The 27,207-nt window shown below is 34.9% G+C and overlaps 1 protein-coding gene across 1 annotated transcript; it reads left to right on the top strand.

Annotated features, from left to right (window-relative positions):
* The first annotated feature begins 212 nt into the window (after positions 1-212).
* LOC144973383 (heparan-alpha-glucosaminide N-acetyltransferase-like) lies at positions 213-26,007 on the top strand. The gene is made up of 17 exons (XM_078915733.1): positions 213-309; positions 1,211-1,398; positions 2,666-2,793; positions 3,472-3,605; positions 4,561-4,630; positions 6,120-6,174; positions 6,562-6,671; positions 8,548-8,655; positions 14,569-14,723; positions 16,420-16,532; positions 17,909-18,030; positions 18,384-18,510; positions 19,880-19,966; positions 20,676-20,750; positions 21,265-21,335; positions 22,303-22,415; positions 23,818-26,007. The coding sequence occupies exons 1-17, from the start codon at positions 237-239 to the stop codon at positions 23,991-23,993; spliced, it is 1,905 nt and encodes a 634-aa protein (XP_078771859.1). The 5' UTR covers positions 213-236; the 3' UTR covers positions 23,994-26,007.
* Positions 26,008-27,207: the final 1,200 nt, after the last annotated feature.

The following is a 27,207-nucleotide window of genomic DNA, read 5'->3' as shown; positions in this document are numbered from 1 at the left end:
TTGCAGCTTTGTTTATGGATGTTACAAAAAGTATGAGGACCAAAGTATTAGGTAATTAGCCATTGATAAAGTAGGCGTATGAATGGGAAGGGGGGTAGAGAGGAGAGAGAGTAATTAGGCCACTTAGAGTAGCCATGAGCTGTTATTTCACGATGCTTTTTGAGCTGCTCTGCACTTTCTATATTTAGCCGAGTTTGAACTGCCAGCTGACGACAGTCAGAAATGAAAAAAATCACATGATTGAGACAACACTCGTCAGTGACAAAATGGCGACTGCTATGGATCTAATGACTTGGAAAGTTTACTGTGGTAATTTTCTCTTTATCATTAGAGTTTTGCCGGTTTCATCTTTTCAAAGTATTTTACAGTGATGAAATTTCAGTTTAAGATAAACTTAAAGTTCGTTTTAGTGCATTATAAGTCTTTACGCTATAATTAGAGAGAGAAAAACTATCTAAAAACAAAACAAACGGGAAACCAGTTTCAGTTTCAGTCAGTTTAGATTACTTAGACTTAGGCCTATCTGCCTATCTAGATAGTAAAAAAGCTCTTTTACTTTTGTGTCAATCTCACTATTTTCCCTTGACATAGACTACGGGTGATATTTAAGACTTTTTTTAATAATTTTTTTTCTGTTTTTTTTTTTTGTTTTGTTTCCGGAACAAAATATTGTCGAGATAGATATATTGTTTTGCAGTTGAAGCACCACCAAGTCAAGTAGAGGATAAAAGTGTGTTCATTTGGCCCCGATATTATTATTATAGATTATAAAACATCTGTGAGAATAAAATGAAATCCATTTTGCTGAAATAAAAATAAAAGCTAGAATAATTAAGAGACTAAGCAAATCAATACAGTGCCACAGTGCAACTTTTTGACTCTCACTTTAAGTCACTCTAAATCAAAGAGTGTTTGATATTGATGATTTTCAATTGTCAACGTAAAGACATTTTAAAATCATTTTATAAAGTTGTTGCATCTATTCAATGAGACAAAAATGTTGCCCCAATATTTTACTCCTTTTCTCAGCCACTGACAGCACACATAGGTACACTTGATAATAAAAAAAAAAATTAAAATTAAAACTTGAGTTTTTATACAGCGCAACATCAACGGGCTTTACATATTAGTTTTGACAACAGATGGAAATACTAACAGTAAATCACAAAATGCATTTCGATGATATTGTTGAATGATTTGTTTTCCTCAGCCATTCTGCTGGTGTTGACTATGGTGGGATTCACCTCCAGCACTGCCATGACGCCTCTCCTACCGCCACTGTGTCGACAACATCACCATAAAGAGATGAAAATCAACAAGGCATTACTCACCATTCATAATGACGAAAGTATGCACAAAGAAGTCTTTCTCTATGTGCAAAGTGAGCAATGTTATGAGGTGAGCAGGTTGGGAAATTTAAAATATTAAAACGCATGTTTTATGTACGGCTATGTGGTCTTGTGGTATGACACTCGTTTTTTTGGATCGGAAGGTCCTGGGTAGAGCAACACTCGGCGCATAGTTGAGTCCTTGGAAAAGGCTCTTTACTCACATTCTCTCACTGTACTCAGGTGTAAAATGAGTGCCTGGCCGTTAACAGCGTTTTCTCTCTCCGAAAAAATTGTAATATCACTTAACAGACATCATGTCTCGTCCGACATGTTACGTGTTGCTGTTGACAAGGGACCTCTTCTAAAGCGCTTTGAGTATGTTTAGTGGATATTTCGCTATATAAAAGCTCAATTCTTCAATTCTTTTAAAGAAGGAGATGGGTATTGTTTACTTTTGATTCAGGTTTTGCAGTTATTTTTTTTTTTTCATAATTTTAAAAATTCTTTCACAAGTATCTGAAATTCAAAAAAAGTTGTGTTTATTCTCTTAAATACTTACTTACTCCCCTTTGTTGTTTCATAAACTTATAAGGTCGACAGTAAGGAACGCGCGCCAATGACTTCTGTCAGCTTCCAGACCTCACTCCAGGTCCAACAGAAGGATGTTATCTCTCTTTCCACCAATCTTCTCTATTGTCTTCAATTTAGCTTTTAAAACAGTAAAAGTAGTCCTTCAAAGCGATCCCGCCCATAGATCCAAAGTTTATCCCTGTTTTTATAGAGTTCAAGGGACAATTGCTCCCTACCCTTTGGATAGGATGCTAGTCTATTGCAAAGTACCAGATCTAACAACAGACCCAGCTACCCAATCCATGCTGGGTGATTAGAGGGTCATACCCTTGCGTGCGAAGTGTGTGCTCTACTAACTGAGCTATCAGGACCCCCCAAAATGCCAAAAAGTATTTTTTGATTTGTGGTATTAAATAAGATATATTATTCCACCCCTCCCGTTGTAAAACCCTATCATTTTTTAGTAAATATACATAATAAATATTTTATTCAACAATTGCAGAATATTTTCGGACATTTTATTGGTGTGAAATATGGTGTAAAAGGCAGCATTTAAAAATCTTTTGGTGCCCATGAATACAAATCTAAGGTTTTTATTTTTTGGGTCAAATTGTCATTCAAGCAGATGGAGAAAAATACAAATTATGGGGAATTGAAGTACAGCTTCCTTACAATTTGGTCACGAAATATCTAATAATCTTACTTGGAGGGGTGGAATAAACATATTCTTTCATTTCTTTGATAGTTCATTATATTTATTTCAGTGTGACTTGGTTCCTTTAGTCTCCGTCCAGAAGAGTTGTACAGTACAAATTGATTCACGTTGGCCGACTCGGGTTGAAGTGAGAGTGTATGATGGCGAAACCGTTCTCCCACCATCTATGTCATGCAAGTAAGAAGAATTTTTTTTAATTTTCCATCTTCTAAATAATTTTAGGGAAAAAAATTATCTCGCCCATTAGCCAATAATAATTTAGTTTTAATTTTCAAATGAAATGATCTTTCTGTGCGGCTATGTGGTCTTGTGGTATGACATTCCCTTTAGGATCGGAAGGTCCTGGGTTCAAGCCTCCCATGGTACATAGTTGAATCCTTGGAAAAGACTGTTTACTCACATTCTCTCACTGTACTCAGTTGTAAAATGAGTACCTGGCTGTCAACAGCATTGTCTCTGTCAGAAAAAGTGTAATATCGTCTAACAGAAGTCATGTCTCGTTCTACATGTTTCATGTTGCTGTGGTCAGGGACCCTTTGTAAAACGTTTTGAGCACGTTTAGTGGATATTGCGATATATAAAAGCTCAATTTTTTTTTTTTTTTTGGTATTTTTTAAATTTACGAGATGAGAAAGGGAATAGTTTATGTTTTGAGCTGTCATAGTGATTTTAGATGTGCTAAGACAGACAGAGGGTTGAATTTCTAAGAATGATTGACAGACTGTTCCAAAATAAAAAAAGAGAAATAATGATAATTTTACGACTATGTGGTCTTGTGGTATGACATTCGCCTTGCGACAATTTTTTTTTCCATACACCCCCAAAAGCCATTTTAAAAAATCTCATTTTCCTCAGTGAGGGCAATCTTACAAAGGCATACCAGGAGGGTGGGAACTACTCCATCTACATCCAGTCCATGGGAACTCAGAATAATTCCAGTATCAATTGTATTCCTGTCCTCACCAATGACCCCGCCGACCCCAATATACGTAAGACACTTCTTCTTCTTCTTCCATTAAGGCCATAGCTTCAGGCTGAAGATTGTACGGCAGTTTTTTCAGTAACAGGGGTTTTAAAGGGCAGCAGAGAGCAATTTTTTGAAGTCATCAGTCAAAAGGGCTTGTTTACAAGTGGTTGGTAGGGATTTCCAAAGTCGAGTGATGGAGGGGAAGAGAGAGTAAAGATGATGGTTTGTTCTTGAGTCACTTTATACAAACAATGAATATAACAGCTTGATTTTTGGACAACTAGATTTTAGGTTCTGAATAACAATGGAGTATACTAAAATTGTTGTTTTGAATATATTTCATAGCACTTCTACGTCAATGTACATTTATTTGCAGGTCTGATGACGTAGTTATACTGGTCTCATTGTTGTTGTAATGGGAATATTCTCAATCCAATTTGTACTTATTTATAGGGCTGATAACCCAAAATATGATGGTCTCATTGTTGTAATGGGAATATTCTCAAACCAACAAAAAATATTGTAACACTGCAACACTGTGTAAACAAGCCCATAGTTGTGTTGAGTTACCAGACTTGTAAAACTCTTCACTTAAACCTGCGGCTATGTGGTCTAGTGGTATGATCCGCTTTCGGATCGGGAGGTCCTGGATTCGAGCCTCGCACATAGTTTAGTCCTTGGATTAGGCTATTTACTCACATTCTCTCACCATACTCAGGTGTAAAATGAGTACTTAGTCGTTAAACAGCGTTGTCTCTGTCCGAAAAAATTGTAATATTGCCTAACAGGCGTCATGTCTCGTTCTACATGTTACATGTTGCTGTTGATCAGGGACCCCTTGTAAAGCTCTTTGAGCACATTAAGTAGATATTGCGCTATATGAAAGCTCACGTTTAAACCTGCCTCCTTCATTTTCCAGAAAATATGGATAGAATAAAGTATGACTCATTTCTTTTTCCTCTTGTTCATTTCAACAGCAATTTATGTTGCTCTAGGCCTGTGTCTGTACTTGATCGTGGTCAGCAAATTTGTTTATCATATCTACAAGTAAGTCAATGTTTTCTATGATATTTTGTGGTGGATGCTGAGCAAGGGTATTTCGATTTTGGTTACAATCTATTTAGATAGAAATAGAAATGACAATTGTGCAGTGTAGAGCGGATATATCGACAACGCTTATATCAACATTTTACCATGGTCCAGAGGATGTCGCTATATCCACGGTCCGGATGATATTGATGTTTCACCACGGTCCAAATGATGTCGATATATCCGTCCTCGACTATATTTTGGTAAGCTGAGTTTCAAGCAGTGACATTTCCATTTCCAGGTTAGAGACGTTAAAGACTTTATTTTTACTGCAACTACGAATTCTTCAACATACCAAAGCAATGACAAATAAGAAACATTGACCTATGACAAGGTGAAAATCTTTGAAAATAATTCAAACTATGGCAACTGTGACAACAGCTGTTATTGCTCAAGAAACTGTTTTTAATTTTTTCAGTATATTAGATTTTCACAGTTTGTTTGATTACAACAAGTGTATAATTAGAAACCTTGATAACTTAGAATCATTTTATTTTTAGAATTATGTCAAACGTCGTGTTTTTGTTTTCTTTTGCTTTATGGGGCACGATTTACTCACGATATTTTCTTTATAACTAGAAGTGGAGTCTATTATAATTAGTATGGAATGTTTGATAACAACACATGTAGGATTAGAAAACTTGATAACTTTGAACCATTTAATTATAGAGTTATGTCTTACACACCAAAGGACAGGAAATCCTGTCAAGTTGACTTATCTTCATTTTCCTTTGCTATTTTATTTTAACCATTTCACAACAGATCAGTTATTTAAAGTCCTGATTTGTGAGAAATTTTTTAGGTTAAAACAATAAAAATACTAGCAGAGTAAAAAAAATAGTATCTGAATTGTTAGTGTCGTTTCTTGAAAACAGTAAGTGAAACAGACTGGAATGCTTAACAGAACAAACCATTAGACATTTCATATCATTTGATTCGTGATTGGGCCTCAGTTTTAATTCATTAAGAAGCTATATAAAGTACTAAAAAAAACAGCTTCAAAAATGTACAAAACTCAGATGTTTCGGGCTCAAACCCCTTCTTCAGCCAATAACAAAAACAATAAAAATATAAATACATTACATAAGAATCAGATCAAATCCAATCCAATTCAAAATAGTTGCAACTTCCTGTGATGAAGATTGACACAACTAGGAAACAGTTCCCTGCCGTCTAGTTGGTTTTAAAGCAATGTATTTATGTATTTATTATCTTTGTTGTTGGCTGAAGCTCAAAACGTACCATGTTAGGTATTTTGTTCTTTATGGAAGCCGTTGTTTTTATTTTTATTTTTGTTTATTTTTTTATTTATTACAGTTAACAGCTTCTAGCATCTTAATGTCACTTTGAGAAACCATTTACATTTTATTTTGTCAACTACTCCATACCTGAAATTATTTTCATACGATTAACATGGCGGTCTGTGTATTGTTTATCTCATCTCCAGGAAGGGCTATATCCATCGATTCTGTTGTTTTTGGAGTACAGAAAGTATGATGTCTGTAAGTTGTAATTTTATTGGACAGTTTTGGACAGTGTGGGATGATTATGATTTAGTTTATGCATCACGATGAATACTTTAATTTCTTTCTTACTTCCTTAATTACTTACTTACTTATTACTTACTTACTTACTTACTTACTTACTTACTTACTTACTTACTTACTTACTTACTTACTTACTTACTTACTTACTTACTTACTTACTTACTAGATTGTGATGATGAGGATGGTGATAGCGATGACGAGATTGTGATGAAGATAATCATGATGATCATCAGCATTGAGGATGTTTATGATGATGATGATGATGATGTGATTGTAATGATGATTATGATGATGAGTTTATGATAATGATGCCTAAAGCCTACCTCTCATCTATCAATGCAGGACTTGGGACCCCCTAACAATATCAACAACCTGATTGATGAAACGACCCAATCAGAACAAACACCTCCACCAAAGAAAGAACGGTTAAAGTCCCTGGACACTTTCAGAGGGTAAGTCACACAAGACACTTTGGATATTTTCATTTTGATTGACTTTGTTGACAGGAAGCCTAAATGTCTAAGCAAATGCTTACTTAATTACTTAGGCCCTCCAGCTGAAGATTAGACCATCAGTGAATCCCCTCCATCTTGTATGGCTTTGTGCCATCTTCTCGGCTTCTTTCCTTGTTAAGCCTTACGTCTTTAGATTCTCCATCAATGCCCTTCTCCAGCTGTTCCTGACCGCCCCCTCTCTTCCTCGTTCCCTGCAGGTTCCGTGTACGGCTATGAGGTCTAGAGGTATAACAATGGCTCTCGGATCGGAAGGTCCTTGGTTCGAGCCTCGCTCGGCGCATAGTTGAGACCTTGGAGAAGGCTCTTTACTCATATTCTCTCACCTTACTTAGGTGTACTGGCTGTTGTCTCTTTCGAAAAGACGCCTAACAGGCATCATGTCTCGTCCTAAATGTTACGTGTTGCTGTTGGTCAGGGACCCCTTGTAAAGCGCTTTGAGCACATTTAGTGGATATTGCGTCATATAAAAGCTCAAGTTTATAATTTCCATGTAAGAGCCTGCCTGGTAATATTTGATGCAGGTTTTCTCAGGGGTGGCCCAGCAGTGATTTCCATATCTCTTCCTCTTCCTCTTAATTTCTACCTCTATTTCCTCTTGGCCTGTCATTTCCCATAGATATGTATTTCTAATTTTGTAATTGTGTCAACAGATACACAATCGGTATAAACTTCGAATGTGTGCAGTCAAAGTCAGGTCGTTGTGTGCTGGGGGAGAATGGAGAAATTATTTAATATATGGAGTGATACCAAGCTGTTAGAAGCTGTGGACAGTAAAAAGTCCTTCAAAATGAAAATATTCAAAGGACACAACATCGGGATGAGAATTTTGTAGGATCACTGCCACCCATCCAATCGCTGACAATGCTTCACATTGCTTGGCTTTTGTGATGAGAAGAGAAACCTCCTCGTACTTGTCAGTTGTAGAGCCGTACATCTTGAAGGTGACTGGTCATTAACAAAGGGAGAGAAATGTAATGCAAAATTTTCAAGGACTCATTCTGTTGTGAGATCTGAGTGGTTCTACTTGTGATTCATATACACTACTTGATGTGTCATGTCACACTACTTGGATGTGTCATGTGTTGTTGGCACGTGTTGTAGAATGGTATTATTGGTTGTATGTACACATTGAATGGTGTGTATGTGAGAAAGAGAGAGCAAGAGAGTTTGTATGTGTGTGTGTGTGTGTGTGTGTGTGCCAGTGTGTGTGTGTGTGTTTGTATTTTGTGTGTTGTGTAATCACCTGCTAATGTGTGTGTGTAATACACTATATATATTATGACATTCCTTTGTAACAATGCATGTTGGACATTACGTCTTGAGTCATACACTGTGAGGCCATGACAAATAAACCATCCAGAAGAAGAAGAAGAAGAAGAAGAAGGAGTACTCTATATGCTGTACTCTTTGTTGATGTGCATTTAGCCAAAAAAACTCATAACATCCACCAGCCAGATATCATGTACCAACACACAAAATAATGCGTAAACTTGAGCGTTTACAGTCTGATTGATAGAATTTAGTGAGAACTACTCATAAGAATGACTGGTTAAAACCAATAACAAAGACCTGGGTGGCGTCAATTTCATTCCATCAATATTGTCAGGATGAGAGTAAATTGTAAAGCACCAAAGGCATGATATTGCCAACCATGGGGGAAATATGCTGTCTTTTTTGTTCATTATTGTTTTATACACTTTCATTACCTGTGGATAAGGGTGTTGTCCTCAATTGACTGTAATCCAAATAATTGATTTGAGATCAAAGTGGTTTCCAAGATTTCACCGTTTTGTTTCCATTTTCTTCCCCAAAGCATTTCTATAGTCATCATGATCTTTGTCAACTATGGCGGGGGCCGGTACTGGTTCTTCAAACACTCCAAATGGAATGGGATTACCGTCGCAGACCTCGTGTTTCCCTGGTTAGAGAAGACCACAATCTATTGGATTTCTTTTGCATGACACACCTAACTATATATGCCGGTCTGATAACCGAATGCAGTTGTAGTGGACAATATTTTTTACATTGATTTTAGAGTGATTCCAATTCATTACAACGATGAGCCTATTACAACTTGTGTTATCCCACCTGCAAATAAGTACAAGTAGCTTTTGCATGATACCTAAATGTTGTCGCCTGCATTTGTTATTGTTTTTTTCTATAACTGCTTGCATTGACGTTTTGTCTGTTGTTTGGTTTGCACCGCCTTGTTATCCACTAATCTATTAACCAATTCATTATCCTGTGTTCAAGCTCCACAGAGTCGATTGCGATGACATGTCACTCACTCTTTGATAACTATTCATCAGTAAATAATGAATAATTCATATCACTCTCCTTCAGTCATCTTTGTTCAAGTCATTTTCTTTCTCTAAAATTCATCTACTTCCCTTCAAAGTGATACAAAGTCGATACAAACTGTGACTGTTAAAAGTAATAACAAAAATGAACAGAACAGCTTAAAAAAATAACCAATTTAAACCAATTCCATTCCAAGATCTTATACAGAAAGGAATAAACAAAAATGAATATATAAAAGCTTCAAAAAACAACAAAATACCAAACACGGAATATTTCGGACTCAAAATCCTTCTTCAGCCAACAACAAAAAACAATAAAGACATAAATACATTACTAAATTCCATATAGACGACAGAGATGTTTTGTAGGTCCTCTCTGTAGAAAAACCATATTTTTTTTTGTAATTGGCTGAAGAAATGCTTTGAGCTTGAAATATTAGGTGTTAGGTATTTAGTTATTTTTTGAAGCTGTTATATATATTTTTGTTTGTCGATTTCTACCTCCCTTATAGCCCTCTACAAAACAATCTGTTACACATTTAATGCTTCTTATAAGACATTAGGGAGCAGGCACTGGTTTAAGATAGAAATCTGATGAGGTGCGTATGAAACAGTGCCAGACAAAGCAGAGAGAAAAATACAAGAAATGATCACCTCCACCCCCCCCCCCCCCCCTCCCCCCCTCAAAAAATATATATGAGTCTGAAATGTGAAGACTATAAGTATCAAATTGTTCAAACTATCGGGTAACCTCTGTGGTCTAATGGTAGATTGTCTGACTAGTAGTTTGGACGTTTTAAGTTCGATCCCCAGTTGAGGCAGGCGAGGGGGGGGGGGGGGTTCTTGCATTTTCTTTCTTTCTGAAGAAGCAGGAGGAGGAGGAGGAAGAAGATAAAAAGGAGTATAATAATAAGAAGAAGACGTCATTATTTTGGAAAGTTGTAATCATTTCATCAACAGACTGAGCATTTCTATCATGATTTTTGTCAACTACGGAGGAGGCCAGTACTGGTTTTTCAGTCACTCCATATGGAATGGGGTCACCGTAGCTGATTTAGTCTTTCCTTGGTAGGTTGGTGTTGTATCATTCCCTTCCCCCACCCTTCCCACAAATCAACCACTACAGGGGTTGGTGTTGTATCATTCCCTTCCCCACCTTCCACAATCAACACTACGGTTGGTGTTGTATCATTCCCTTCCCCCACCCTTCCCCAATTTAACCACGACCCCGGGTGGTTCTGTAATTCCCTTCCCCCCACCCCACAATTTAACCACTACAGGGGTTGGTGTGTTCATTCCTTCCCACCCTTCCACAAATCAACACTACGGGGTTGGTGTTGTATCATTCCTTCCCACTCTTCCATTAACATACGGGGGGGGGGGGGGGGGTTCTGTAATTCCCTTCCCCCCACCCCACAATTTAACCACTACAGGGGTTGGTGTTGTATCATTCCCTTCCCCCACCCTTCCACCCCCCAATTCAACCACTACAGGGGACACCAATACTGTATGTGCGGCTATGTGGTCTAGTGGTATGACACTCTGTTTCAGATCAGAAGGTCCTGTGTTGGAGCCTCGCTCTGCGCATAGTTGAATCCTTAGAGAAGGCTCTTTACTCACATTCTCTCACCTTACTCAGATGTAAGATGAGTACCTGGCCATTAACAGCATTGTCTCTGTCCCCAAAAAATTGTAATATCGCCTAACAGGCATCATGTACCATCTACATGTTAAATGTTGCTGTTGACCAGGGACCTCTTGTAAAGCGCTTTGAGCACATTTAGTGGATATTGCGCTATATAAGAGCTCAATTTTTAATTTAAAATATTTTTTTTTATGTACAGTCTTCATAGCTGATTTAGTATTTCCTTGGTGTGTTGTAAACATTGCTGCTTGAAGCTCCAAGAAATGAAATAAACAATGACAAAAAGGAATAGGAACTTCAATTTCATGTACGATGACATGTGGAGGTTTCAGGTTTCCCCTTTGTCAACAAAACTTGATCAGTAGGACACTAAAGACAAATTCGTCTTTAGTCTCTCATTCATCGTTTTTGTTGGCAAAGGGAAAACCTGAAATCTACATTTGTCATTGTAAATTAAATCAGTTTCTATTCCATTTTGTTATTGTTTTTTATTTCTTGGTACATTGGCATTCTGTCATTCTTTTCCTCTCCCCCCACCCCACTTTCCTAATACAACCACCCTTTCAACCCCCACCACCTACAGGGATGTATTTTTTCCGGCTAAAAAAATAATTACAAAATAAGATTAATTAATTTTAAAAATAAAATGAGAAATAAAAATAAAATAAAATAAAGAATAAAATTAAAATTTTAAAAATTAAAAAATTAAATTAAAATAATTTTTAAAATGTAAATAATAAGTAAAATAAATATAAATGGAATAAAATAAAAAACTAAAAAACCTGCCTTTTGAAAAATCTGGCTGACTTTGTTCAGTAATGATGAGTTGATTTTTTTTTTAGATGAAAGTATTGGTTGTTTAAAGACAACAGCTAAAAAAAATAAAAAATAAAGCTTTTATGTAACACTTACTTATCTTTTTGGTGCGGCTATGTGGTCTTGTAGTATGGCTTAGTATGACATTCGCTCTCAGATCGGAAGGTTCTGGGTTTGAGCCTCGACAAACGGTTGAGTCCTTGGAAAAGGGCTCTTTACTCACATTCTCTTATTATATTATTCAGGTGTAAAATGAGTATCTGGCCGTTAACAGCGTTGCCTCTCTCGAAAAATTAAAAAAGAAATATTTACTAAATATCATCATGTCCCTTCCTACATGTTAATTGTTGCTATTACCAGGGACTCCTTGTAAAGCACTTTGTGCACATTTAGGACCTTCTGAACCGAAAGCGAGCATCCTACCACAAGACCACATAGCCGCTATGATTTAATAGTGATAGCATTTGATGAAGAGTAGCTTTGCCTGAAATATTTTAATATATGATCTTAACAAGAACTACTTTCAAGCTTTTCTTTTTCTTTTTGCAAAGGGCATCCCTGCACCTAGTCTATGAGAATTGTGATTATATACAGTGGAAAATGATTCAACGAAAAGCTACATAAATAAATTAATTAATGAACTTTATTTATCCATAAAGAAATTGGGTTTACAAACGTAAATCTCAAGTGTTATAAGATATCGTTTTTACATCATTTCATAAAGCATTATGATACTAAGGGTGCACCTATGATACTCATATTAACAATACATATAAATATTATGATATATATAATGTGCATATATTATATAATGTATAGATTGAGCAAGAAAGGCAAAATGAATTAAATTAAAAATGAATTCCATGTAAATATATCTTCTTTTTTTTTTTGCTTTTGTATCAAGGCTGTTTACTCATGAGTTATCTTTGTATTGCCTCCCTTTTTCCATAAAAGTGAAAATGTTATGATTGGCACTAGACAGTGTCAGGGGTCCCAAAAGCAAGCTGACTGCTGGATCACTCGCCTGAAAAGCTAATGGACTTAGATAGACTTTGATAGATTGATGGTGCTGGATTTTGAGCAATGTATTATCGTTTTTAACTTTTTGTTATTGGCCGGAGAAGGGCTTTGAGCCCAAAATATTCTGTGTTTATTTTTAAAATTTATTTTGGAACTGTTCTATTTATTTTGAACATTGCTTTTTAATGTCCCAATTGGTTACAGTTTTAACTGTCATCAAGAAGCTACATTTTCTATCATCAAGAAATTACATTTTATGTCATCGAGAATTCCATTTTCTCTCATCAATAAAGCATTGAATTTAACTCCCAAGTTTACGATTCAGTCATGAGAGTTCATTTTCTCTCTTCAATAGAACATAAGATTTAACTCCAAGTTTACGATTCTGTCATGAAAGTTCACTTTCTCTACCAGGTCACCCTAGAGACAGTTGGTCTTTCTTACTTACTTACTTACCCAAAACCAGCGACCTGCTGTTGAGCTCTCACCCTTCGGTCTTGTGCCATGACAAATATTTGTTTATTTTATTTTAGGTCATTGGCCAATAGTAATAACATCTCTCTGAACAAATTATTCTAACAATTATAATAATACAGGGATTACATGCTTTTAGTTATCGTTTATAGCTTTAAAAAACAAGCAATAATGATAATAATAATAATAATAATAATAATAATAATAATAATAATAATAATAATGACAGTTGGTCACATTTAAATGTTTTGTATTTTTACCATGTTTGGTCATTTGGTCTTTTTTGGAGTTTTTCTACATACCATTTTGAGACTCACATTAGATACAAATGAGATGTAAATTTTTGTGTATTTTTGTTTGTTTTTACCTCTAGGTTTCCTGTACTTGCACGTAATTTTAAAAGTTTGTCGTCACTTTTTTTACACTTTTCTTTCTTTATCTTATACATGGCTTAAAGAACAACTCATAATAAACTAGCATGGAATAACTTGCTTGTATAATTGTTATGATTTGATTTACATTAGAATCGCTATTAATAACATTGAGATGTATGGTATATATTTCCACTATGTTTTGGTAACATTCTATCAGAAAATCTAGTGTGCTGTCTTTTCTTTTTTTTATATATCTCCTTTTCTCTTTATCGTTTATCATTATATATCTTGTACCAGAAATATAAAATTATTCCTTTCATTACTTTATCTTTTTTTTTTTTTAATGCACCCAACTGTTTTGTTTTGTTTGTTTGATTGTTGTTTTGTTTGTTTGTTTCTTAGAGAATTGATAATTTGATGTAATTGGAATACTTAGCAAGTCATAAATGAATAATATGATATGATAATAATGAAATAATAAATACATTTTCGGAGAATCAATTGTGTTAAAGATTTAGTGGAAATGTTTATGAAGTCATAAATGAATAAATAATATAATGATAATATTAATATGATACAAATAAATGAAATAATAAATATATTTTTTGAGAATTGATTATTTAAAAAGATTTAATGGAATTATGTAAAAAGTCATAAATAAATAAATAATATAATATAATAATAACATAATAATGAATTCAATGTATTAAGGCACCAATATCCACTGAGCGTGTTCTGTAGTATTTTATAAGACATGTTTGATATGAGATATTTTCGATTGAATTGCAGTACAAGTGAATGCCTTTGTAAATTTTGTGAACAAGTTTTTATATTCTATGCGATGCTAATCAACAAGAAGGTGTGGACTGTTAAAAAGTGATATAAACAAAAATGAATCCAACAGCTTCATAAAAGAACAAAATATCAAACACTTTTTAAGCCAACAACAATAAAACAATGAAAACGTAAATACATTCCAAAAAAAAAAAAACAGATCAAAAGCAGAGAAATGTTTATCAACCGTCTATCTGTTTTTTTTTTTTTAGTAACATACTTATATTTTCATTGGGTTTTTTTTGTTGTTGGCTGAAGAAGGGTTTTGCGTCTGAAACGTTCCGTGTTTGGTATTTTGTTGTGTTTTTTTTTATTAAGCTGTTGTATTCATTTTTGTTTATTACTTTTTATATTTTTTATCAAATTGACAGGTTTGTTTTCATCATGGGGACGGCCATGGTTTACAGTATACGGAGTCAAGTCCTGCGAAACGTTCCCAAATGGAAAATATTTTTACGCATCCTTCAACGTTCAGCCAAACTTTTCTTTCTGGGGCTAATTATCAACTCCAGTGGGAGGGGAGACGGTGAGTTCAACCATGAAATGCACAAGAATTAGTTGTTATCGTTGTTGGTTGTTGTTGTTGTCGGTGGTGGTGGTTGTTGTTGTTGTTGTCATTTCTTCTGGGGCTAATTATCAACTCCAGTCGGAGGGGAGACAGTGAGTTCAAACTTGAAATACACAATTTGTTGCTGTTGTTGTTGTTGTTGTCAATATTATTGTTGTAGTTAATAGATGTCAGTTGTTTTTGGGGGTTTTTTTGTTTTGTGTAATTATTGATGTTTTTGTTGTTATTATTGTCATTATTTTTCTTGATGTTTTTAATATTATTGTTGTCATTATTTTTCTTCTTGTTGTTATTGTTGTCATTATTTTTATTTTTGTTCTTGTTTTTGGTGCTGCAGCTGCAGTAGTTGTGTTATTGTAATTTATTTTGTTGTTGTTGCTATTGTTGGTAAGGATGAAGTCGTCAGTATTATTGGTCATGCTTTAATCCTGGGTGGGGTTCCTGACCTCCCATAGTGGGCAGGGAGGTACTTGCTGTATCTTCTATCCCCTATATCTGTTTTCCAACTTGCTTTCTCTCTTTATCTTGGAATGAGATTACTTGGTTTTGTCCTGGCCCTGGCCTGAGTCCTAGCTGGGAGGGAAACAGTCAAATGCATAGTTATTGTTTTGGGAGATGATATTTTTTTCCTGGTAAATCATATCTCTGTTATGTATTATTATGTTTGTTATTTTTAATGTATAATGTAAGCATTTGAGTGTATTCCTCTTTGTTGGATTTTGTGCTTGTGTCCGGATGAGACTTATAGGTGATCTCAAACTAGTACATTGATGGTTTGCTCTTGGAATCTGCATCTGATCCCTATTTGTTCCCAGTTCCCCTTTGTCTTCCTTTCTCTTGGGTGCTTTAATTGTAATTCTAGAACTTTTTACTATCCCATCTCCTCCTTTTTACTGGCGCTGATATAACCTAAATGTGTTGCAAGCGCCGTAAAACCCTTAAAAACAAAAACAAACAAACATGCTTTAATCCATGTTTCTAACCCTTTGTGCAGCTATGTGGTCTAGTGGTATGGCACTCGCTTTTGGATCGGAAGGTCCTGGGTTCGAGCCTCACTCAGTCATAGTTGAGTCCTTGGAAAAGACTCTTTACTTACATTCCCTCTTCATACTCAGGTGCCTGGCCATTAACAGCATTGTCTCTGTAGGAAAAAAAAAATTTTTATATCGCCTAATAGTTATCATGTCTCGTTCTACATGTTACGTGTTGCTGTTTGTCAGGGACCCCTTGTAAAATGCTTTGAGCAAGTTTCGTGGATATTGCGCTATATTTTTTTAAAAACGAAAAGCTCAAAGCTGCTAGAAACAGTAGACTATAAAAGGTAACGTATAAAACTGAATGTAACAGCTTCAAAACAAGAGGGGAAAAAAATAGCAACACAGAACATTTCAGGCTCAAAACTCTTCTTCAACCAATAAAAAAAAACCCAGTTTAGATTTTAATACACCATGTAAAATCTAGATAGATAGCAGGGAATTCTGGTTTAATGAGATGTATTGTTTTAACTGGGATTTTTTTAAATTTATAAGCTAAAGAAGGGCTTTGATCCCGAAACATTCCATGTTTTGTATTTTTGCTCTTTTTTTTAAATCTGTCATATTCAGTTTTGTTCATAACTTTTTTTATGCATTGACGATTTCCCTTTGCATTCCAGGTATGAATCTAGAGACGTTTAGAATACCAGGAGTTTTACAAAGGTTTGCAGGGACCTATCTCATCACTGGCAGCATATATCTGTTTTTGTCCCTGCAGCAAGCTCCAAACCAGGTAACTCCTCAAAACTCAATTTATTACATTCAATTTTCTCCCCTTGATGTGTTGATAAATCAGAGAGAGAGAGTCAAATGACAGTAACAAAATTTGGATGTGGTCTAGTGGCATGACACTCACTTTCAGATTCGGAAGGTCATGGGTTCAAGCCTCGCTCTGTGCATAGTTGAGTCCTTGGAAAAGACTCTTTACTCACGTTCTCTCACTGTACTCAGGTGTAAAATGAGTACCTAGCCATTAACAGCGTTGTCTCTGTCCTAAAAAAACAATTACAATATCACCTAACAGGCATCATGTCTCGTTCTACATGTTAAGTGTTGCTGTTGGCTAGGGACCCCTTTGTAAAGTGCTTTGAGCATGTTTAGTGGATATTGTGCTATATATAAAAGCTCAAGTTTTTGGGGTTTCCCCTCTGTCAAAACATGATGAATCAGACATTCATGAATGAGACATGGATCATAAATCACTTTTAGTGGCACATTCACAAATCATCTGTCATTGTAAATTTCCTTATTGTTCTCCCCTTGCGTTTTACAGCATAGTAGAATTGCCTTAAATTATCTCCCCTTGTGACTTACATCATAGTATAATTACCCTATTTATCAGTGATGATACTTTTCCGCGGATCCGCGGAAATCCGCGGTTTTCTTTCCTTTCCTCGGTTTTCCTCCTCAGATCCTCGATCCGCGGATATTTCCTTCATTTCCTCCTTTTACTTTTTTTTTAATATAATAAATCTTTAAAAAATACCTCCTTTTTTAAAAAAAAGATATATATATATATAAAATTTCCTCCTTTTACTGGACTCCGGGCCTATAAGCTTCATATAAAGAAGCAATCCAAACAGGTTGGGCCCCCACCTAGAAAGAGGCCCAAAACACACTAGTACTCTTCAAGTACTCAAAAGAAGTCATCCTGCCTACTTTCCTGTGGTGCAAGAATGTTCTAGGTCAGTTTTCCGTTTTTCCGAGACTTTTCCTCCTTTTTGACTTTTTGTGAGTATCATCACTGATTTATCTCCCCTTGTGTCTTACAGCATAGTAGAATCACCTTATTTTTCAACCCTTCGTGTCTTACAACATCCCCCCCCCCTGCCCCCTTTTGTTTTACAGCATAGCAGAATTAACTTATTTATCTCCACCGTGTATTCTTACAGCATAGCATAATTACTTTATTTATATCCCCCTTGTGTCTTACAGCGTAGTAGAATTACCTTATTTATCTCCCCTTGTGACTTAGATCATAGCATAATTACCTAATTTATCTCCCCTTGTGTCTTACAGCATAGTAGAATTACCTTATTTATCTCCCCCTCGTTTCTTACAGCATAGTCGAATTGCCTTATTAATCTCCTCCCCCTTTGTGTCTTACAGGACAGTCGAATTGCCATTGTCCAGGATATCACAGATGGGGCCTTGGAGTGGGTGGCACAGCTTGTTCTTGTCGCTGTTCATGTTGGAATCACGTTCCTGTTGCCTGTTCCAGGATGTCCATCGTGAGTCATAGTCACTATGTGTGTAGGAATGAATAGCAGTCCTTTTGGAATAGATGTATTCATGATGATTATAATGATAATAGTAATGATAATGAAATAATAATAATAATCATATTAATATTAATAATAATAATAAATACTACTACTACTACTACTACTACTACTACTAATAATAATAATAATAATAATAATAATAATAATAATAATAACAATGATAATCATAAAAATAGTAATAATAATAATAATAATGGTGATGACCACGTAGCCTAACACAAACACACACACACACACACACACACATACACACAACTACTCAACTACTAATTTGATTTGTCTCTGTATTTTGTTGTCAGAGGGTACCTGGGCCCTGGTGGGTTGGAACGAGGGGGGAAATATTTCAACTGCACCGGTGGAGCCTCTGGACTCATCGACAGGGCATTCTTTGGTGAAGCTCACATCTACCATCACCCTACTTGTACAGTGAGTTGTGTTTTACTTATATTTACTGGAGCTTGTGCGGCTGTAGACCAATAGGTCTCAGGTTCAAGTTTAGCTAAGTTAAGTCCTTGGAAAGGGCTCTTTACTCTCATTCCTCTCACCATATTCAGGTGTAAAATGAGTACCTGGTCATTAATTCATTGTCTGTCAAAAAACATTGTACTATCGACAAACAGGTGCATGTCTTGTCCTACTTGTTAAATGTTGCTGTTGGCTTGGGAATCCTTGTAAAGCACTTTGAGCATTTATAGTGGATATATTATCTGCTATAGAAATTCTCAAGCATTTTATATAGCAGAACAATGACTGAATCAAGCTAACAAATTGACAAAGCCTTTACAAGGTGTCCTAAGCTAACAGCAACATTTACTCATGTAAAATAATACACAATTCCTGTAGGCGAGATTTCAATGGGGTTTTTTTAATTTATTGACAGAGATTTTTTTAAAACAACAAAAAAAGTTGAGCTTTTATATAGCGCAATATCCACTAAATGTGCTCAAAGCACTTTACAAAGGGTCCCTGACCAACAGCAACACGTAACCAACAGAACAAGACGTTACACCTGTTAAGGGATATTACAATTTTTTTCCGACAGAGGCAATGTGGTTAATGACCAGGTACTCATTTAACACCAGAGTACAGTGAGCGAATGTGAGTAAAGTCCAAGGACTGAACTATGCGCTGAGTGAGGCTCGAACCCAGGACCTTCCGATCTGACAGCGAGTGTCCTGCCACTAGACCACATAGCCGCACAAAGAGATAACAGATAACTGTTTTGTTTAGTTTTTTTATTGTTAATATATAAATATATAGAGCATGGACAATGCCATGAAACCTAATTGCTTGTCCAAAAGAGTCAGATTTGTATAAAAAGTGTACAATTTGAAACTGAAACCCTTCAGGCGTTATGTCCCGTCCTACATGTTAAATGTTGCTGTTGACAAGGGACCTCTTGTAAAGCATTTTGAGCACGTTTAGTGGATATTGCGCTATATAAAAGCTCAATTTTTTTTAAAAAAATTTTCAGTCATCTCATGTCGAGTAACATTGGATATAAATAATATATCTTCTATCCATTTTGTGTGGGTGAAACATTTCAATAACTTCAGGCGACTTGAAAATAAAGTTATGAAGTAACGCAAATAAACCCCTTAATTCTATCAAACACCAATTAATTGTTAAAATAATATATCTAGTTAGAAGCATGGGGAATAAAAAGAATAAATAAATTGTTTAAATAAGAATTTGTCGTGAGTGATGAAGTATATTTATTTGGTTTTGTTTTAGCTGTAATTCTCAGCAGCTGGTGTTTAAAGCAAATGCTTTTTTATTTTATTTTTTTTTGCAGGAAATTTACCATCAAACGGTGCCTTACGATCCAGAGGGGTTGCTGGGAACTCTGACTTCCTGCTTCATGTGCTTCTTGGGACTACAGGTGGGTGACAGTCCCATGGTCATTGACTAGGCATACGTTTTGATTGTGTTTGGAACTTATAAGATTAGGCAATGATAATGATGACGACGATGATGATGATGATAACAATGATAACAGTAATTTTAATAACAATAATGATAGTTATAATGAGAACGATAATAAAAAAAAATAAATAATAAATAATAATAATAATAATAATAATAATAATAATAATAATAATAATAATAATAATAATAATAATAATAATATAATAATAATATATAATATAATAGTAATAATAATGATGATAATGATGATGATAATAATAATAATGATAGAAATAATAATAACAATAATAATAATAATAAAAATAATAATAATAATAATAATAATAATAATAATAATAATAATAATAATAATATAATAATAATAATATGATAATGATGATATAATAATAATAATGATAAAATAATAATAAATAATAATAATAAAAATATAATAATAATAATATAATAATAATAATAATAATAATAATAATAATAATAATAATAATAATAATAATAATAATAATAATAATAATAATAATAAAGAGAATGATGATGATGATGATAATGATGATGATGATAATAATAATATTATTATTTGTGAGAAGATGGACAGCGTACATCTGAGCCACCCAGCCATACAACCGTAGATGTCAAATGTCAATTTTTGTTTCTTTCATTGCCAGGCTGGTAAGATCATTGTGATGCATAACGACTGGGTGAAGAGATGTAAAAGGTTTTTCATCTGGTCTATCGTCACGGTGAGTTTTTCTCTCTCCTTTTCGGGGTTTTTTTCTTCTCCACTTTCCTTACCTTATTCCTCTTTGGTTTAGGTTTTGACAAACTTTGACTGGAATTAAATGAGAATCGATTACTCATCTTCATTTTTCTATTCTTTCTTCTACCTATCCCTCTCCTCCTTCTCATTCTCCTCCGCCTTATCCTTCTCTTCTTCCTTCTTCTACATCTTCTCCTCTTCTTCCTCCTCCTCCCCTGTCCACTTCCTCCTCCTCCTCCCCCTATCTACTTCCTCCTCCTCCACGTGTCCACTTCCCCCTCCTCCCCCTGTCTACTTCCTCCTCCTTCCCCTGTCCACTTCCTCCTCCACCCCCTATCCACTTCCTCCTCCACCCCCTGTCCACTTCCTCCTATGAGATGAATAAAAGGAATTGTATGTATTTTATTATATTTGATTATATTATTATTGGATATTACCATTAGCCATTGTTAGTTGTGCTAACACTGAAATGTTGTTTTGGTGCTATCCCATGACAGGGGTCCATAGGGATAATCCTGTGTCAAGCATCTTTGAATGATGGCTGGATTCCGATCAACAAAAACCTTTGGTACGTAAAAACAGAATTTCATGGTTTGTCTTGTTATTTATTTATTTATTTTAGTTTATTTTTTTAAATTTTTAATTTTAATTTGGTTTTTATTTATTATTTATTTATTTATTTATTTATCTTCTGATTTATTTATTTATATTTTGATTTATTTTATTTATCTATATTTATTTATTTCATTAATATAATTATTTATTTTATGTCTTTGTTGATCTATTTTATTTATTTATGTTATTTATTTATATATATATTTTATCTATTTATTTTATTGTTTGACTGATTTATTTATTTGCTGTCTTATTTATTATTTATTAATTATCTATTCGGGTGTACATTTATTTATATATATATTTATTCACTTATCTGTTTATTAGTTTATTTTTGCATGTTGATTTATCAAATTAACTTTTTAAATTTCTTCTAAAATATTCTTTGAAAAAAAGCAAAAACAAAAGAGAAATATCTAAACAAAAATAGGGGCTATATAACATTGTTGTAATGGACACAAGTTTGCTTTGGTTTTAGGGTATTTCCATGACAACAATGAGCCCATAATTATTTGGGATAGACCTATGAATACGTCATGTCATTAGTAGAAATATTTATGGTCAATATTGGACTATGTGGTCTACTGGTGTGGCACTCGACTTCGGGTCAAAGGGGCTGGGTTCGAGGAGTCTTGAGCAGCAAATAGTTGAGACCTTAGAAAAGGCTCCTTACATTCATTCACCATACTCCAGTGTAAAATGAGTACCTGGACTTTAACAGTGTTGTCTCTGTCCAAAAAAAAAATTTGTAATATCGCCTATCATGCGTCATGTCTCGTCCTACGTGTTAAGCGTTGCTGTTGGCTAGGGACTCCTTGTAAAACGCTTTGAGAGCATGTCTTGTGGATGTTGCTCTATATAAAAAGCTCAAGCTCAAGTTGTTTTTCTGGCAGTGACCTCCTGTACGTTTATCTCCACAGGTCTTTGTCCTTCGTCCTGGTGCTAGCGGCCATGGCCTATTTCTTGTTGATGATTTGTTACATTCTCATTGACGTCTTCAAATGGTGGGGTGGTGAACCCTTTTATTATGCTGGTAGGTACAAGAATAAGTTACTGTAAAACTCGGAAACTTTGCCCTTACGAATTTTTAATTTTTGATCTTCTGCCTTCTGAAATCGACTATCTCGCTCCAACCCACATCACCTTCATTCACCAGTCTAACAGTTTCATGTATATTGGTACCAATGCTGCCTCTTTCTTTTTTGCTATTTAAAACTCCTACGCATCTTTGACACCACAAGACAACACAACAACAATAATAATAATTATTATTATTGTTTAGAGTTAAGATTCTTACTGCACATTTCACTAAATCATAATTTTGAATCATCTCAGCTTTTTTACAGTTATTTTCTGGATTGAAAGACGTGACTTTTTGTCAAAGGAATTAATTATTACAAGTCTAGATTGACTCTAACTGGTCCAAAACTTAAACACCAACGTTTCCCCTGAAGGCAAAGTTACCCCAGTGACGATACACTTGTATAGTGCATTCTATCGAAACCTCAAAGTACTTCACAAACACAATTGGCCTATCAGACATTACAGACAAGGCAAGATACAAAAGTCTATTTCAGTCTTTCCTGGCCAATAGCCAAATGTGTCGTTGAACAAATTATAGCAACAACAATAAGAACAACATTAAATGGTAATACTAACAATAATTATAATAAAATAATAATAATGAATAATAATGATAATAATAATGATGATGATCATAATAAAGATAATAATAATAATAATAATGATAATAATAATAATAATAATAATAATAATAATAATGATAGTAATTATAACAACAAAAATAATAACAATAACAATAACCTATTGCTATTTATCAAACGTTGTTTTTGAAATGTTGACGTAACAGATTTGGGACTTGAATAAGTTGTCCTTCAGAGCCATTAGGCCCATAGAGCCAGAGCCTATCCCAGTTACTATAGTATGAAATGGACCATAGCAATTGCTTGCTACATTTTGGAAAGGATGCTAGTCAATGGCTAAGTACTTTCCACCAGATCTAACAGATCCAGCTACCCAATCACTGCGATCTCGGTCCCTTTGGTTTATGAAGTGCATGATCTTCTAACTGAGCTATCGGGACTAAAATTGATGTGAATTTTAACTCTTTAAATCCTAGAGGTTTTTGCTACATTTCGAAATTGGAAAGAAATTATTTTCAAATGAGCGTTTACATAGATAGTTTTACTCAACAATCATTAACATGTAAAAACTAATAGTTTTATTCAACTATCATTAACATGTAATAGCTAAAAACATTAGCTTTGATACTACGCCTATAATTTGTCTCAGAAAAATGTAATAAATAGGCATGGGGTAAAAGTAACCCGGGTAAACTACAGATATAGTCGGTGTTAGGGTTGAGTGAGTTAAATGACAAGATGACGCTGTTTTCTTCCTCTGTGTGTCCACAGGTATGAACGCCATTGCCTTGTATTGTGGACACGAGTTCTTCAGTCGTCGATTTCCTGTCGGCTTCACCGTTGCTGACACTCATGCCTCTCAGCTGTCCCTCAATATCTGGGGAGCCACGTTTTGGGTCCTGGTCTCGATTTACTTACACTACAAAGAAGTTTTCATTTCTGTCTAGTCTTTGGTCGGCTTGATTTGATGTCAGCAGAACTCTGCGTGTGTTTGTGAGCGTGTGTGTGTGTGTGTGTGTGTGTGTGCGTGTGTGTGTGTGTGTGTGTGTGTATAGCATATTTATCTGGAATTTATTTTTCAAGCAATATTGATATATAACGTTAAGTGACAGTTATGGAGTAAAATTGCCAAAAGCTGGGGATGTCTAAATGAGGCAATAAGATGGAGGAAAAAATAAAGTGAGGAAATGTGGCTCATGTAAAAGGGAACAACATAAAACAAACAACGTTTCAGCCCTTGGCCTTCGTCAAGAGACAAAAGAACAACAAGACACAAAAATGTAAGGCTACAAAAATTCACATTTTGTCAAATGTGGAAACAAGCTCATGGAGAGGATGTTGGATGTGGAATTTTGTCTTTTTTTTTTTTAATATTTATATTTTATCTCAACTTTTGGATCCTCATCCAACCCCCCTCTCCATGCATTGTTTCCACATTTGACAAAATGTGAATTTTTTGTGGCCATATATTTTTGTGTTTTGTTGTTTGTCACCTGACGAAGGCCAAAGGCCAAAAACCCCTATGGGATGAATTAAGGGAATTTTATTTTATTTTATTTCAATTGTCTCTCAATTCAAAGTCATTCTACAATCACATCAATCGTGTTTCTATTGCCGATTAGTTTTTCAAATGGGTTACAGCATTAGTAGCGTCTGGCCATGTGTGGTTCTATTTTGCCACTTTTGAAGTCGAAATTGACCACGAAGACCTCTGGCCACCTGGCAGCCCTGATAAGCAGCCAGTGGTCAACTGTGCAGCCATGTGGTCTTGTGGTATGACACTCGCTTTTGGATTGGAAGGTCCTGGGTTCGAGCCTCGCTCGGCGCATAGTTGAGTCCTTGGAAAAGGCTCTTTACTCACATTCTCTCACCGTACTCAGGTGTAAAATGAGTACCTGGCTGTTAACAGCGTTGTCTCTGTCGGAAACAATGTGATTTTGCCTAACAGGCATCATGTCTCGTTCTACATGTCACGTGTTGCTGTTGATCAGGGACCTCCTGTAAAGCACTTTGAGCATGTTTAGAGTATATTGCGCTATAAAAGCTCAACTTTTTTTTTTTTAAACTACAAAAAAAAGATGCATGAAAGGTGATTGGTATCGTATGAAATGAAATGGGAATCACCAGATTCCATTTCATGGAAGTGCTGGGGCAATGAATTTAGAGCAATCGGTTTAGGGCATGGTGCAATCCATTGAAATGCGCAATGAAGATGTACATATTGGTTTTATTTTGTCAGTCATTCTGGATTATAAACTTGGATTGTTTCACACAAGATGTGTCATTGTTTTACTGTGTGTGTCTCACACAAGATGTATCATTGTTTTATTGTGTATGTCTTACACAAGATGTGTCATTGTTTTGTTGTGTGTGCCTCACAAAAGATGTGCCATTGTTTTACTGTGTATGTCTTACACAAGATGTGTCATTGTTTTGTTGTGTGTGCCTCACACAAGATGTGTCGTTGTTTTACTGTGTATGTCTTACACAAGATGTGTCATTGTGCTACTGCGTGTGTCTTTTTGTTTGTTTTAATTTTTGCCTTTTGTTATTGTTGTATGTTGTTTTCTTATTTTTTCCTGTATGTTTTTTTTTTAACTTTTTCTCTCCTTGAGAGAGTCAGATCAGATATATCTGGTGATGTCTTTTTGCTTAAATTCACGGAGTTTGGATTTGTCTTCATCTGTGTCATCATCTATTTTCTCATTGCATTTTATCAATTTGTCTTTGGTTTGTTTTTTGGTTTGTTTTTGGTTTGTTTTTTGGTTTGTTTTTGGATTTTTTTTCGAAGGGGGGGGGGGGGGGGGGGGGGGGGGGGGGGTGGTGTTTTTGTTTTGTTTTGTTTTCTGTTTTATAGCATTTTGTTATTTGTTTGTTTTTTTTGTTCTAATATTTCAGATTAATGTAAAATGTTAACTTGCAAATATGAATTGAATTTAGTAGAATATATCAACAAAAAAATTGTCTTTTTTTTTTTCTTTTTGTTTTTTTTTGGGGGGGGGGGGGTTTTTGGGTTGTTTTTTTGTTGTTTTCTTTTTCCTTCCCTCCCTCCTCCTTCGTTTCTCTTTCTCCTCTCTCTCTCTCCTCTCTTCTCTCTCCTCTCTCTCTCTCTTCTCCTCTCTCTCTCTCTCTTCTCTCTCTCTCTCTCTCTCTCTCTCTCTCTCTCTCTCTCTCTCTCTCTCTCTCTCTCTCCCTCTCTCACTTATTGTTTTATTTAAATTTTTTTTATTTTAATTTTTAATATTGTCCATAGTCTTCCACTAAATCTCATGACCGCTGTAAGGTGATGACGGATGAAAAATGTTTAAGTTTCATTTTGTCTGTAGTGAGCGAGCTGGCCATGACAAGTTATAGAAGTAAGTCACTTTCAGTAGTCTCACACAGTGATGTAGACATATGGATTATTGAGTATGTGTGTGTGTGTGTACGTGAGTGTAGAAAGAATGGCGATTCGGTTGTTTTTCTTTTGGGTGGGGGGGGGGGGGGGGTTCTGCTGTTTTTATTTTTTATTTAACGTATGTTGACGTGGTGAATTTATCCAAAACAGTAAATGTCTGTATTGCTGATTGGCAAAAATATCCAATTTTTATTGTTTTATTTCCATAAATGTTATTAATATCATTATTCCACCCCTCCCATTGGAAAACCCTATCATTGATTAGTAAATACGTAATGCTTGAATAATGCTTTGAACATGTTGAATAAAAATGTTATTCAACGATTGTAGAATATTTTCACACATTTTAATGGTTTGAAATTCAGTGTAAAAGACAGCTGATTGGCAGTTAAAAATAATTTTTGGTGCGCATGAATACAAATCCAACGTTTTAAGTTTTGAGTCAAATTGTCATTCAAGCCAATGGAGAAAAACACAGATTATGGTGAATCGTTGTACAAACTACCATACAATTGGTCATGAAATGTCTAATAATCTTTCTTGGAGGGGTGGAATAAATGTATTCTTTCATTTCTTTGTATTTATTAAAGTCGTTATATTTTTATCATGCAATAACACATACTTACAAGCTTGTTGTGTTATTTGGCACGATAAAAATAACATTTATTAAATGCAACGCCGTGAAGAATCATATATTATACAATATACATATGCATGTATTTATATATATAATGTATATATGTCTCATCTCAAACCGGTAATTA

The sequence above is a fragment of the Berghia stephanieae genome, chromosome 5 (genome assembly GCF_034508935.2).
Source record: "Berghia stephanieae isolate SIO BIC M18660-M18661 chromosome 5, UCSD_Bste_1.3, whole genome shotgun sequence".
NCBI lineage: Eukaryota > Metazoa > Mollusca > Gastropoda > Nudibranchia > Aeolidiidae > Berghia > Berghia stephanieae.
This window is presented reverse-complemented; position numbering and strand designations above follow the sequence as displayed.